Source organism: Peromyscus californicus, unplaced genomic scaffold (genome assembly GCF_007827085.1).
Source record: "Peromyscus californicus insignis strain IS unplaced genomic scaffold, ASM782708v3 Scaffold_4__1_contigs__length_199733344, whole genome shotgun sequence".
NCBI lineage: Eukaryota > Metazoa > Chordata > Mammalia > Rodentia > Cricetidae > Peromyscus > Peromyscus californicus.
In genome coordinates, this window is record NW_026294562.1 from 7,905,116 (window position 1) to 7,920,249 (window position 15,134).

Genomic DNA, 15,134 nt, shown 5'->3' on the forward strand with positions numbered 1-15,134 from the left:
AGTGTACACCACTGCCCTACTCACCAGTGTACACCACTGCTCTACTCATCAGTGTACACCACTGCCACACTCACTAGTGTACACCACCTCCATACTCACTAGTGTACACCACTGCCCTACTCACTAGTGTACAGCCCTGCCACACTCACTAGTGTATACCTACCATACTTTCATAATTAAAACCCCACCCACTGGTCAGCCCCTTCTGTGGATGAGGAGACTAAGGCTCAGGAGGGCAAGGCTTGTCTGCAGACACAAGAACATCCATGAACAGACGGACAAGGGCCCAGTCTCTGTTCCCTGCTCCCTCTAAACTTCAGTCTACTCAGTGGCCTCAGAGAAGCAGGTCTTTCAGGGAGAAGAAGCCATGCAGCGTTGCTCTGGGACAGTACGGGACAAGGACACACAGGAAGGTGGCAGCCAAGGGCTTCCTTTTAGTTCACAACTGGGAGGCAGCTGGGCTCCTGCTTCCTGCCTGCACGAGGCCTGGGCTTCCCTGGTGGGAAACAGGCCTTTCTAGTCACGGTTCGGTCCTGTGGGTGTTCGGTCTGCTCTGGGAGCCTGAAACTGTAAGAACACTACCATCGTGCAGATCTGGGTTATTGCATCATCCCTTCAGACAGCGACGACAGCAGCCCTCGAGCGCCTCCACGTCACCTCAGAACTGCCGTTTCCCGGAGCAGTTCAGGAAGGCCTGTGCCTTTCACCCACCTAGAGGAATGCTGAGCTCACTGAACACGTCCTCCGGCTCCCAGGAGGGCAAAGAAAGAGGTTCCTTCAGCTCTGCTTCGGTGAAGTCTGGCGATCTCACATCCAGAGATTTCAGTTCCATGTACCTGGAGTTCTCTGCAAAACATGAGCCCGTGGGGTGGAGGACGGGGACAAACCACACACACACACACACACACACACACACACACACACACACACACACACACACACACACATACACGAAGAAGAAGAAGAAGAAAAAGAAAAGAAAAAAGAAAGAAAGAAAATAATGAAACACACAGCAGGCCTCCAAGAGTTCCTGTAATTCTATCCCCTGCACTGTGTGACTGGGAATTGTCCCTTGGACTGCTAATCACGTGAGGCTGGGGCTGCTAATTAGAACCAAAGTGCTATAATTAAGAGCATTTTCCACTGCCAAAAAAATGCCACACGCCATAAAACTTGGCACATCTTTGCACTTGGCACATGCGGATGGGTTGGTAATACCTTCACTTGGATGATCCACCCTTCGCTACCCCCCAATCAGTATCACTCCTTCTCTACAGAAAGAAGAATCCTTAAAGGGCAGAAATTGGGCTGACATCCGCCAAGCTTGAACAAAGAGAATGCTGCTCTCACCCCACGCTCGTGAAGCAGCACTATTAAATATGGACTCCAAGTGTTGGGTAAGTTAATAGACCTCCAGACCAACACTTGTTGAGACCCGTACCACAAAACAAAAAGGGGCTCAATCAGATAGAGGTGAAAATGTCAGTCTCTTTATTTATGCTTGCTCTAGATGGGCCAGGCCTCTGTTTCTCTAGCAACAGCAGACTGATCAAGACAGTTTCCATGGAGACTCAGATCCCGGCAGGTGAAAAACTGCTCACTCAGGTCAGCTTGACATGGAGAAAAGCCCAAGCCTCTGGGCCACCCACCAGCTTGAGCTACCCACAAGGCTCTGGGATGAGATTTTTTTTTTTTTTTCGGCCGGCCCCTGTGTTTTCTGCTTCACGGGTTTTACTCCAGCCTTGGTCATGCTGTAAGTTCTCTATAAAGTGAATCTCTAGTTATTTTCACTGTAAGAGTCTTAAGGACTACTCACCCTCCCTCCACCTACCCCCCTTTCCCAGCTCTGGATGGATCTGTTTCCATCTGGCAGAGAAGCCAGGGGCTTAGCCCATTTTAGACTCCTTAGTTCATGATGTCACAGTGCTGAGCATAGACACAACATCACCTCCGGTGGAGGCGGACTTGTTTCTAGAATAAGCCCTCTTTCACTATCTGACCCTGGAGAAAAACAGGTCTGAGGTAGTTAGAAGGGAAGCAAGCCAAGCCCTTTAGCAAAGTCCCACTTCTTCTCTGCGATTTTCTTTCACCTGCCCCCTCATCAAAGAAGTAATTACCAGGGGGTCTCCACTGTTCAGGAAAGGGCAGAAAGCCATCAAAAAGAATCCAAACTTTTTTCTTTTTAAATACCGAAAACTCAGCCTGATCTTAGTTGCCTGTGCCTATGTGGGACCCCACAATCAGAGAAATCGAGCCTATCTGAGGCTGCCTCTCAGAACTCAGGTGGCTCCTGTCAGATTTCTTCCCCCCATTTGCCTGAGAGCTCTAACAGTCTAGCCCCGCCTTCAGAGGCTTCCTTCTACACATGATTTTCTGCCTCAGCTTTAAAGTGAGTTGAAAGTTCCCATATGTCTGTTCCAGTCTGCACATGCCCACATGTCCTGAGGGAAGCAGTGGTCCAGTCTGCCCAACCACCCATGGAGGAAAGGAAGGTAGTTACCCTCGGTCAGCGCGCCTTGGCAAGCCTGGCCTTGGAGGTCGCTTTCAGTAGGGGGGCTGGCTTTCTCTTCCAGGGGGCTGACTTCGTGATCCCCATCTTCAGGGGACCCCTTGGCTTTGCAGTCATCGAGAAAAGGGCTGGCCTGCCGGGCCCTCTCATCTGCTGGCTGGAGGGAAGACATTTGCTGGGCTGTGGGGGCCAGACGCACATCTGAGCCCTCTGCTCCTCTTGCCTCCTTCTCACAGCAATCTGAGACCTCCAGTGAGAGGCCTGTCGCGCATTCAGCTGGCTTCCGCTCAGCATCCAGATTTAGGCCAGGCATCTCCATGTCCGTGTCATTGGGACAGCTTGTGGAAGTAGATGGCAGTTGTCTGGGTAGCGTGAAGCTGATTTCTGTGTCCCCATTCCCTATGGTTTCCCCCTGCTTGGTGAAATCTTTGGCCAAGTCCAAACCTAAGGTGGCTGTCACACAGGGGCATATTTCAGGGAGGATTTTGTCTTTCTGGGCAATGGGCATAATTTCTTCCAGCTCTGGGATGTCTGGTTCCATGATGAAGTCTTCTTCCCCTACTTCATCCACTGTGACCAGCTCCTCCATGTTTGTGGGATACCAGCTGTCCCCCTCGGCCTCACTTCCGCTCTCCCAATCTTGTTCCTGTATAAGGATGTAGAATGGGTATCAGACGGTGACTAGGAATATTCACCCAGAAGCTGTATACATTGGCTATAGAAGCCCTTGCGCCAGAAAGACCCGAGTCCATTCTTTCTTCTCTGTGGGAAGCATTTACCGGGTACTTAGGGGATGGGGGCCCCTCAAGTCTCACTTTACTCCTTTACCCTTAGGACAGCGTCCAAATTGGCACAGGCTTCAGAATAAGCCCTTGATGCCTGATCTGCTGTTTAAAATGACACAAAGGCTCCCTACCCATGCTATGTAATAGGTATTCGGTAAATATTTTTGAATGAATAAACTATAAATGCAACATACTTATCAGAGCTGTTTCTGTGTATGTGTGGACATCACTAAGGTGACTGAAGAAAGACCACTCACAAATGTGCTCCAAACCCCCCTCTCTCAGCAAAGGTGCAACTTCCACGCTCACACTCGCCCTCCTGTACTTTTCCCTTGGAGTTCCCAGCAGCCTACGGATTGGCGCACAGATTCAGGAGGGTAGTTCCCCCTGACCGGAAAGGCATGAAACTGGCCATCACCCAAGGACATTTGTTTTGCCTGTGGAAGCCCAACCCAGGAGGACAATAAATTGGATTTTGATTTTTAACTAAATAAAAAGTCTTTAAAAATTAACAATATGTCTTGTTAATCTCAGGGTCTGGGCCTTCCGCAGTAGGACTCCAGCTTGCGTACTTGTGTCCCGACTCACTAGGGACCTGCCTATTTTGGGAGCCTGGCTCTGAAGCCTGAGTCTTTTCTGGGCATGTTTTCTTTTAGCAGCACAGCCAAGTTGCTGGAGAGGGAGGCGGAGCCCAGACATGTGGCTGAAGATCTCCCCAGTGAAGACATCTAAAGACCTCCACAGAGCCATTCCTCCAGAAGCGCTAAGGCCGTCGGTGGCAGCACATGTGGAGACTTGCTCACATTCCACGTAACCACTGCCAGGCAGAACTGACTCCTGTAACTGAGTCCCTGATGCTAAGATGTGACATCACCCACAAGACGGGGACAAATTTACCTTCTTTGTCCTTGTGTTTTCTGCGTCAGAGGACTCTGCCCCTTCCTGCTGTCCGCCCACTGATGGGGGGCTTTCTTCCATGCCTTCCTGTTCCTCAATTCCAGCCTGACAAGGGAAAAACAGAGCAAACACGACCAAGAGTGAGCAGAGAGGCAGGAGAAAGAGGGAATACAGAAAGAGAGGCAGGTCTACATGCTTCTCCCCTGATCCCTCACAGTGCTAGGGAAACTGAGGCTCAGATAGGAGTTGCTCACTCACACAGACAGACAGACAGAAAAACATTTTGAAGCTGGCCCATTGGCTTTCGGGGAACAGAAATCCCTGGCGACCTGAGTGTTTGCAGTGAGAGTGACTATAAGAAGCTAAAAGTGACCTGACTTGTGCAGGCAACACGCTGGCCACTGTGGTGACATTTCCCTCCAATTTTACACATACACACAATCCACTTTATCTCCTTATGTGTAGGAAGGGAGTTGTCACCCCACTGGTGCTGTGATCCGAATCAGTCCCTTACCCTCCTCCTCCCTCATAGTTCCAGCCCAGTTCAGGTCCTCAGGCTAGTGATCCACATCTAGGAAACAGAGCAACTGAAAACAGGTGTTTGGTTTGAGAATTAGGGTTGCTAGGCAGCAACCAGGGGCAGCAATCTGTAGTCCACATAGTACTTTTACAATTTTGAAGTTACATTTGTGTGTGTTTGTGTGTCTATGTATGTGCATGCACGTGTGCACACGCTCGTGTATGTACACTCATATGAGTACAGGTGACTATGGAGCAAAAGACATCAGATCTTATGGAGTCAGGCACTTGTGAGCTACCCATTGTGTGTGCTGGGAACCAAACAAGGGTTCTCTGCAAGAGCAGTGTGCACTCTTACCCACTGATCCCTTCCACCAGCCCTGCAAAGTTACATTTTAAATGATTATATAAGTAACCACATAAAACCCTCAACTTTGCCCCTTGGCCTTCTTAGACTAAAATATTATCAATCTGATCCTTTGTAGAAAAGGCTTCGGGTCTGGAGAGATAACTCTGCAGTTATGAGCACTGGCTGCTCTTCCAGAGGACCCAGGTTTAATTCTCAGCACCAGCGTGGTGGCTCACAGCTGTCTGTAACTCCAGTTCCTGGGGATGTGATGCCCTCCTCTGGCCTCCACAGACAGCAAGCATTCAAGTGGTGTACAGATAAACATGCAGGCAAAACACCCATACACATGAAATAAATAAATATTTCTAAAAGAAAAGCCTTGCTAATTCTCACTTTAGAAGTTTCTAGAGTTTACTCTCCCATTACTTAACCCTTGGTCATCAAATCAAGGCTACTCCCTAGGCTTCTTTGGGATAGGAGACATTGTAGTTTATCAACATTCTTGGCTGAAGTTGGTTCAAAGTAAAGGTTCTAGTTTTAATTACTTACAACGAGACACACCCTCTTGAGCTGATAAGGAGCCAATTGGAGCAGGAACTGGGGGGTGACTGGTATAACTGGTTATTACTGGATAGGGACAGTTGATACAGGGGAATCCACTCTGAGCTTTCCTCAAGTCTTCTGTGGGCAGAGCAAAGCAACTACAGCTGTCCTTCAGCTACCAGAGCCAACGATGGCCATTTACATTGTTGTTGTTTTAATCTCCTTGAATAAATTATCCCTAGCCCTTCCTTATGAAAATAAACTCCCATTTATGAGTAGTTCCTGCAGACACAACTCCTGGTCAATACAGTGAAGCATCCCATCCAGTTCAAGCTTGGGAGCAAAGGGTGGTAGCCTTAATGATGTAGCCAGAAGCCCCTCACCACAAAAACCTGTAAAAAGGAGCAGGGGGAGGGAGCTTCCAGGTTTCTCTTTGCCCTCTAGACAGCTCTAGGTGAGAAGGGCACTTTCGGGGGAACAGACAAATGGAATCCATACCCAGCTCCCCCACCTCATAGACCAAGGCAGTAGGTCTCAAGGTGGTAAGCAGGTATTGCCACCACAGAGCCAGGAATCCTGCTCAGGTACGGTCTCTTTTCTATTTTCTACAAGGCAATCCAAAAGGCTCCTCTGAAGATGGAAAAAGAGTCACATCCCCTGTGCACTTTCTTGTCAGATTTCCTTTATTTCCCCTTTCACTGAGGACTGAGAATCTTTAATCTGCACTCAAGGCCCCGCATGCTATGGCTCCTGTGGACAAATGCATCTCACCTCCCAATACATAAGCCACACCAGCCTCTAACCACAAGGAGCCTTTGCATACGCTGCTCCCTCTGTCTGACCTTCCTTTTCACTCCCAAAGTATGCAGCCTTCCTTCCAATCTCCACAGGGAAGCCTTGAATTCCCTACAGCTACCCACAGCATCTCACAGCTCTCCTGCTTAGAATCACTCCTGTTCTGTTCACGCGAAGAGTGACATGGCCTTTCCACCGTGTCCCAGAGTGCTGGGGTCTCTGAACCGAGCACGAGCGGTTTTTCTATTTCTTCTTATCCTCCTCCTCCTCCTCCTCCTCCTCCTCCTCCTCCTCCTCCTCCTCCTCTTTTTCTGTTTTTCGAGACAGGGTTTCTTTGTGGCTTTGGTACCTGTCCTGGATCTCGCTCTATAGACCAGACTGGCCTCGAACTCACAGAGATCCGCCTGACTCTGCCTCTATTTCTTCTAGATTGTTCCCCCCACCATCCCATCAGGGTTTGTCTTCGGCAAGTCTCCAGCTGTGTGAGACTTAGAGATGTGGTTCAGACTACCCATTTTCGTGTGTGTGTGTGTGTGTGTGTGTGTGTGTGTGTGTGTGTGTGTGTGTGTGTGGTGCCCACATGCATATGTGTGTACATGTTTGTCTACAGACACATATGTGCACAGCATGTATGTATGCATCAGAAGACAACTCAGGTATTGGTCCTCATCTTCCACCTCGTTTTAGACAAGGCATCTTTGTTGTTTGCCGTGGTACCACACTAGGTGGCCCACAGGCTTCCAGAGATCTTCCTGTCTGCACCTCCCATCTCATCATAGGATCATTGTGATTATAGACATGTGCTACTACATCCAGCTTTACCTGAGTCTGGAGACACGCTTGCAACGAAAAAATGTACCCACCCTGGACTTTCTAAAGCATGAGAGACTCCATGCATATCTGTAGAGCTGGGTCTTGCTCTAAGAAGAGGGAGATCTGGTGGCAGGGGCATGCGCTCGGCATGGTAGCCACCATCTGGAGCTGAGCAGTCACCAATTCTTGCTTGGCCTCACTCATCCTCCCACCCCTCTGGCTTGGCTTGCCTGGACACATCGTGGTCCTTGACTCCTCCCTTCTAGAAGGATGGGCTGCAGCTTCTTTCCCTCACCCTCTCTCAGTGACTTGATTTCTTTCCTTCTTTCTGGGGTTCAAAGGTCAGGTATGGATTTGGCCACCTGTTCTCCACCTATAGAGATTTCAGAGCATCTGTCAGGAGCATAAGCTCACTAAACACTATTGTGGTCTAATGATCACCCCTACTTAGCAAATGCTAGAGTGTGGCCTGGCTCTCAGGAGTCAGACCTTTGCCTCCTCCACAGACACTTGTTCAACACCCACGCTGTGCCAAGCTCTACTCTAAGGGCAGAGACAAGGCTGTGACAAGGCTGTAAACACAAAAGATTATTGCGTTGTAGAGATGGTGTCTGGGGGTTGTGGGGTGAGAGCAGACACTATGTTACATAATGCTACTCAGCGATGTGTACACAGATCACCCTGAGCACAGAAAGGTAAGAGGAGACAGAAGTGGGCAGGATGTTGAGATGTTACACAGCAGCCATACATAGATGCTAAGAACAAGCCAAGTGGACTTCTGGGGAAGCAAGACTCCATGCCAAGGGGATCCTGTGCAAAGGCCTGCCAACTCACCCTGCTGGCCTTTCTTGAGGCACTGAGACACCCCTAACTTCTTTACCACTTCTGAGCAAATACAGCTGTCCTGTGGTGTCTACGGTGTGTGTGTCCCAGATTCCTGTCACATGCCAGGGTCTGCAAGTGCCTAAGGCCCTTATATAAAATCCTCCTATTTGCCTATAACCCACACATATCCTCTCACAAACTTTAAATCACCTCTGGATTACTTTTTATCCCTGGGGCCATGCAAACACTATGTGAATAGCTACTTTACTGTCTTCTTTAGACATAACATTTTTTTTAAGGTTTGTAGATGTTCATTCAAGACAAAACTTATTCACAAAATATTTTCAATTTGTGGTGGGTTGAATCCACAAACATGGAAAGCAGGGACACAGTTTTAAAAAGTGTATCCTCTTAAAATTATCAGCTGGCTTGCCAGGTTCTCAGAACCCAGTGTAGGTCTTTAACAGGGCACAGAGAGTCTGTCCCACCCACTTCTCTGACATCACATCCTGTGCAGTGTCTGGTTTGCCAGTTGAGAAAACATGGCAGACTTTGAAATGGACAACAAAGATTACTGGTAGGACCCCCTGTCCTTCCTCTATTTATTTACTTACTTATTTACTTAACTGGGGTTTGAATCCAGAGCCTCTTATAACTAGGCAATGCTCTACCACTGAGTTTCATCCTAGTCATTCACATTTTTATTTTGAGTCAGGGTTTCACTAAATTGCCCAGGCTGGCCTTGAACTTGAGATCCTTCTGCTTCTGTCTACTTCTCTGGATTACAGGTCTGTGCCACTAGGCCCAGGCCTGGTATCCTGTTCATAGAATGGTAGGCATTTGTCTACCACATCCTGCTAAGGTATCTGATTCTTTGGTAGTCAGTAATTTTACATCTGTGCTGAAAATTGATCATTGATCCTAATGCAGACACTTCTTACTCATCAAGATGCAAATGAGTTTTTTTTTTTGTTTTTGTTTTTTGTTTTTTGTTTTGTTTTTTCGAGGCAGGGTTTCTCTGTGTAGCTTTGCGCCTTTCCTGGAACTCGCTTTGGAGACCAGGCTGGCCTCGAACTCACAGAGATCCGCCTGGCTCTGCCTCCCGAGTGCTGGGATTAAAGGCGTGCGCCACCACCGCCAGGCCAAATGAGTTTTATCCAGTGAAGACTCAGCCGATTCCCTGTTTCCTGCGAAAGACACCAGTGAGTGACACCTCACTAGCAAATCTCTGTGTCGATTTGCTTACATAAGTTGCCTGTTCATTAGCCCCTCTTTTGAGCTGACTTTATATCATATGCTGTTAAGATGTAATGTAGGAGCTAATAAAAATCTTTGGTGTGTGTTCACTATGTGTTTCTAGCAGGATCATGATTTATGTTTAAAAAACAGAATCTTTAAGCATGTCCTACAAATGCAGCCGTGTTGAGTATCTGCAGGTTCTTGAAAACAGTCATTTGCTTTCACTTCTGCTTGCTGCAGCTTCTACCATGAATACCAAACTGGTTTCTGTCCATTTTTAATACCCAGCTCGAATACCCTCCACATGTAGCTTTTATTCTGTAATGTCAATTGCTTACAGAGCTGCTGATCCACTATAAACTTGGGTTCTACTATATGCAGATTACTTTATGTTCGTTAGACCTGGGCCTCTACCATTTATGGGCTATGTCCTTTTCACTGTGGTTTGCTTGTGTCTAGACCACCACCTGGCACCCTTCCTGAGCATGGAGGAATGAAGACTGGAATAATAGCCCAAAGTGACTCTTCAGTGTTCATGGAATTAAGAATTGGACTCCTTATTTGGACTGTCACCAACTCCTTCTTCAGAGTGACTAGAAGATACGCACAGAGGATTTTAAGGATTAAGTTTCTTATGAAAACCCCTAAAACTCTACTACCTCACCTCTGTTTAATAGGAGGCCTCAGCTAAAAGGAAACATAAATCAAGTTAGAATTCCGACATTGCAACCAGCTGGCACTTAGATCCAAGTTTCTGCTCCACTGCTATCCTCTAAAGTGCCAGCTGGTTGCAATGTGCCTTTACTAAAATGAAATGAAAGTCTTATCTGGAGAAGCTCACCATGCTTGAGCTCGCAGCATAACTTTGAGGGTGGTGGCCATCTCTCCTTTCCTGTCCTTGGAGCCCCAGGGCCAGTGATACTTTTGGCAGGTGCACAGAATGGAGCAAGATCTAATCTCCCTTGGGTAAATGTGGGTGCCAACACCCAGGAACACTCCACCCTGGGCACACAGAACTACAAAGGGCCTTTCCATCAAGTCTCTCCTTAACTTCTAGTGAAGGCAACAAGGTCCCGTGGGACTTGGAGCTGGATCACTCACTACAACTCTGGCTGTCCTGGTTCCCAGCCCGGTCTCCTTGATGGAATAGCATCATGCTGTGTTTCCCCCCTCTGGAGTAACAGCGATCCTGACTTTGTGGGGTTGCTATGAGGATTAAGTGGTAGTTGACAGAGTGTACTTTGCACAGTACCCTGCACATGGCAAACGGTCAGAAACATTCATTCCTTCTGTACACGTTCATCATCAATATTCGAGGCTTGTGATTTCCCTCCGGGCCAGCCTCACCTTTCCTAGGGTCACATCTGCATCATTACCTCATTCTCTGCCATTCTGCTTTCTTTTTTATCATCAGCTCCTCCTTGGTCTCTGTCAGGTCTCTTGGCTTTGCTTTTCTCACTCTGCTTGGACTTGGCAACCTCCGGAGACCTAGTGATCTTGAGTTCCAGTTCATCCTCCTTGCCCGAGTCCTCTGGGGGAGGGTGTCGAGTTTCCCGAAATCTGGCCTCTTCTTTCCGCCTGGACCTTCCTGGTATTTCCTGCTGCTGCTTGGGGTGTTTGTCCAACTTGGCTTTAGGCTCCTTTCGATAGTAGCCATCTTCTCGGCCTTTGTAGCTGGACAAAGAATGGAGTGGGCTGGGGGACCCTGACCTCGGGTACTTTTCCCGGTGGCCCCTCCCTCCTTCAAGTCGCTCATCCAACTCAGCTTTGTCCAGTTGCCTGGGGTAGTGTTTCCGGTCGTGGGCCCAAACATCTGTCCTGTCCCTCTTGTCCTCCCCGTTCTCCCTCCAGGGGACGGGCTCTCGGTCGTCTTCCCTCCTTGCATAGGGAGAGTGCTCCCAGGAGTCCCGGCCATTGCCCCAGTCGGCCCGAGAAGGGCCTGGTGGACTGTGGGAAGAGCTACAGGAAGTAAAACTTGGAGTGTGGGATCTGGGGGAAAGCGATCGGCTCACGGGGCTTCGAGAACGTGGCCGCTCTGCACCATATCTGGGAGGAAGGAAAAGTCAGCGTTTAGAAGCTGCAGAGCCCATACCCCACACCACCCAGGTGTAGACGCACATAGTTCCTCTCAGAGATGTCCTTGGAACTACCTACCCACCTGGACATTTGTCAGTCACAAGCCAGCTCTACACAGGGTGGCCAGGAACACGCCTGTCCTCCCTCTTGAATTACAGGCATGGATTTCCACCTAAGCCGCTCTCTGCCCCCTCCCCTACAGTCTGCTCCTAGGAGCTGGGAAAAGATTATATTGGTTTGGCTTAGTCCTACTTTACTTCCTCTTGGAAGCTCTGTTCAGGGTACGGACCCCAGGAGAGTCTTTTCCTGGGGATGTACAGGGTGAGGACTCCTAATAAAGGGCTAAGTGGTGCGCTTGCCATGTCTGTCCTTGGAGACACTGACTACCCAGATCCAATGTCGCTTGCTTGTAAGACTTGAAGTCACCCCTCCACTTGGACCCCATCAGATTATAGGTGACTTATCTTCCTTTTTTCCTCTTATTTAGACCTCATTACAAGCAGTTAGGATTCTGGGAATGGAAGAGGGCTGCTTATAGTTGGGGAGTGGCAGGAGTGAGGAGGCAGGCTCAGCAATCCACAAAACAAAGAATTAGGAAGACATCTAAGGGTTGGCAAAGGTCTCAGAACTCAGACCTGTTCAAATTTGAGAGGAAGACAGGAAAGCCCAGGAAGTGGCTCTGCCTAAGGTTTGGAGCCAAACTTCAAAGTCTTCCCACTCTAGCTGCCACATAACCACAGGTGCCATGATCTGTCCTTATACACACCATTAAACCCCAAGTAACCACCATTTTAAATAAGAAAATCAGACAAAAATCCCAATCCTGAACACTCACATGCTCTCTGAAGGCTATTGAACGGATCACCTGAATCCCACACCTGACACCCTAAAAGGATGGGACATTCTCATTTCGTTCTCAAATGTAGAACAACAATGTTCCCCTCACTGCCAGGACCCAGAGCTGCACCTCTTCCAGGACTAGAGGAGTCTCTTCAGCTGGACACTTGTCCTCTACAGTTAGGTTAGAGCACCCCCTGTGGCCACTCTGGAGACTGCAGGTCTGGTTATGTTTTCCCATCTTAAGGGTCATAAACGTCAGTTAAAAGAACTTAGTTGGGCAATTACAGCATTCAGCATCCTACGGAACTGATGTTCAAGGAATCAGGTGGGTTTTTCCCATCTACATCCTTATTTCTACATCTCCATTCAGCTCGTGAAAAATCAGTAACTGGCTACCTCTAAACAGAATCTCTGACACCACTATGTACACCCAGAATGTGTCAGTAAAGTGACAGCTTGCCCCACAGAGCCAGACATCAACTCTCAGTTGCTGTATTCCTTTCCAGCACAAGAGGAACAGCTAGAGAAGCCCAGCATCCCCCATCTAACCTGAGCACACTTCTGGTCTATAGTGGCACCTTTTATGTGAACAGGGAGGAGTGGAGGCCAGAAGGACAGACCGATGATCAGAGCCAAGGGCGGGCCAAGTTACAACTCAAATCCCCCATGCTGGCTAATTTTATGTCAACTTGACACAGGCTAGAGTCCTCTGAGAGGAGGGAACCCTAATTGAGAAAATGCCTCCATAAGATCCAGCTGTAGGCAAGCCAGTAAGGCATTTTCTTAATTTGTGATTGACAAGGGAGAGCCCAGCCTTGTGGGTAGGGTCACCTCTGGGCTGGTGATCCTGGGTGCTATAAGAAACCAGGCTGAGCAAGCCATGAGGAACAAACCAATAAGCAGCAACCTCCATGGCCTCTGCATCAGCTCCTGCCTTCAGGCTCCTGCCTTGTTTGAGTTCCTGTTGTGGAATAATCTTTTTTCACACTGTGAAGATGTGTCACTTGGATTGGTTTAATAAAAAAACTGAATGGTCAATAGCTAGACAGGATATGGGGGGGGGAGCAGAGAGGACGCTGGGAAGTCGGAGTCACTAGTCAGACACAGAGGAAGCCAGACATGCAGGAGGAGAGGTAAAAGCCATGAGCCACATGGCCACACATAAATTAATAGAAATGGGTTAATTTAAGTTATAAGAACTAGTTAGAAACAAGTCTAAGGTATCAGCTGAGCTTTCATATAAGAAGCCTTCATGTAGTGATTTGGGAGCTGGTTGGTGGGACAGAGAAAGACTCACTACATATGGCAGGAAAAAATAATTTAAAAATAATAGTAAAAGTCTTTAAAGAAAGAAGTAAAATAAAAAAATTTTAAAAAAAGAAGTCAGAGAAAGACTTGCCACAAATGGCATCCAATGTAGGGGTATGTATTTCCACATAAGACCTGAGAGAGCTTTAAAAAAAGGTTTCAAACACACAAAATTAGTCAAATGTGGCTTCCTAGTCCTGCAGTCTCGCATGCAGGCCAACGTACAGTGATGCCTCTCCTGGCCATTGCTTGTGGGCTTGAGACACCAGTGGGCCATGAGCTAAGCTGCACAGGAGTTTAGGCTTTGCTCATGCAGGCAAAAAAGGTTACAGATACACAGTAAAGCAGATTCAGATGGAAAAACTTCTAAATAGGTTACAGTGTGTTTAACAATGTGCATAGGCTTAAGAAAAGAAAAAGAAAAAGAATGTAGACAGTCATAAAAAAGTTTAAAAATAATAAAGTCTTTAAAGAGAGAAATAAAGTAATAAAAAACATAGTCATGAAAAGACAGAAAATACACAGAGAGTCTGGATTCTGTATGGTGTCTTGTTGAGATTAATTTTTTTTTTTTTTTTTTTTTTTTTTTTGGTTTTTCGAGACAGGGTTTCTCTGTGTAGCTTTGCGCCTTTCCTGGAAATCACTTGGTAGTCCAGGCTGGCCTCGAACTCACAGAGATCCGCCTGGCTCTGCCTCCCGAGTGCTGGGATTAAAGGCGTGCGCCACCACCGCCCGGCTGAGATTAATTTTTTTATTGATGAGCAGCAAACAATAGTGCTAAGAAACACTGGTTTATGAAAACTGCCAAATTAAAGCAACCTATATAATTTTTAAATTTCTTAATTTCAAAATGGAAGTCAAAAAATATGTTACTTTGGAGAAAAAGTTATGCTTTTATTTCCATAGAAAATAAAAGGCTGTGGATTTGCTCAAGGTTAAAGAGTATCAGGTTTGATGGGGGAGACTCCCTGAAAATCTTGGCTACAGATATAAAGAAACAAACCTAGAAAAACTACATAAGACAGGTGACATTTATTTTACCTGCTCAAACATAAAGCAAAAAATCATCTTTGGTTGGCTTGTATACAATGCACAGTCCATACCTGTGTTAATGCAGATATATATGTTACCTTTGAAAGGTATGTTTTTTCATACCTTTCATACCTTTATGTGTTTTCAGAGCAGGGGGACCAGACACCAATGAAAATGGGTGGCCCAGGTGATCCAGCCTCTCAGAGTGCCTCTGTTGCAGTTTCCTCAGAGTTCTGCATCCAGAATAGCTTAAAGGCTGCTGGCTGAGAGGGCCCAGCCTCATAGACTATATTCTAGCCAGGACTTGACCGATATCCTAATTTTCTCAGGGTCCCCCAAAGATTCCAGCACCCCCAGACAACAGGAAGCAGTCTAGAGAACTCAACACCCATATTCCCAAGAGGTGGGATGGATGGTTTTTGGTCATTCAGTGGGCTATGGATGTTTGTCATTGTTTAGGGGGGTTGATTACAAATTGTTATTGGTCATGGTCAGAAAAAAAACTTAGCAAAAGAGATTAGATTCAGGGATCTCTTTCTGAAGAGAAAAAGGGGAGATATAGTATAAAAATGATGAGATAAAAGGGTGGATTGTTGTGTCTACT

General features: G+C 47.3%; 1 protein-coding gene across 3 annotated transcripts in view; it reads right to left on the reverse strand.

Moving 5' to 3' along the window:
* Rbm20 (RNA binding motif protein 20) overlaps window positions 1-15,134 on the reverse strand; it is a 205,513-nt gene that overhangs the window by 13,427 nt on the left and 176,952 nt on the right. For all 3 annotated transcript variants that reach the window (XM_052761009.1, XM_052761008.1, XM_052761010.1), the window contains exons 9-12: window positions 10,651-11,320; window positions 4,192-4,296; window positions 2,501-3,155; window positions 712-846 (exon numbers count right to left, since the gene is read on the reverse strand). In XM_052761009.1, the coding sequence (XP_052616969.1) occupies window positions 712-846; window positions 2,501-3,155; window positions 4,192-4,296; window positions 10,651-11,320 (1,565 nt within the window). The remainder of the gene's footprint in view (window positions 1-711; window positions 847-2,500; window positions 3,156-4,191; window positions 4,297-10,650; window positions 11,321-15,134) is intronic.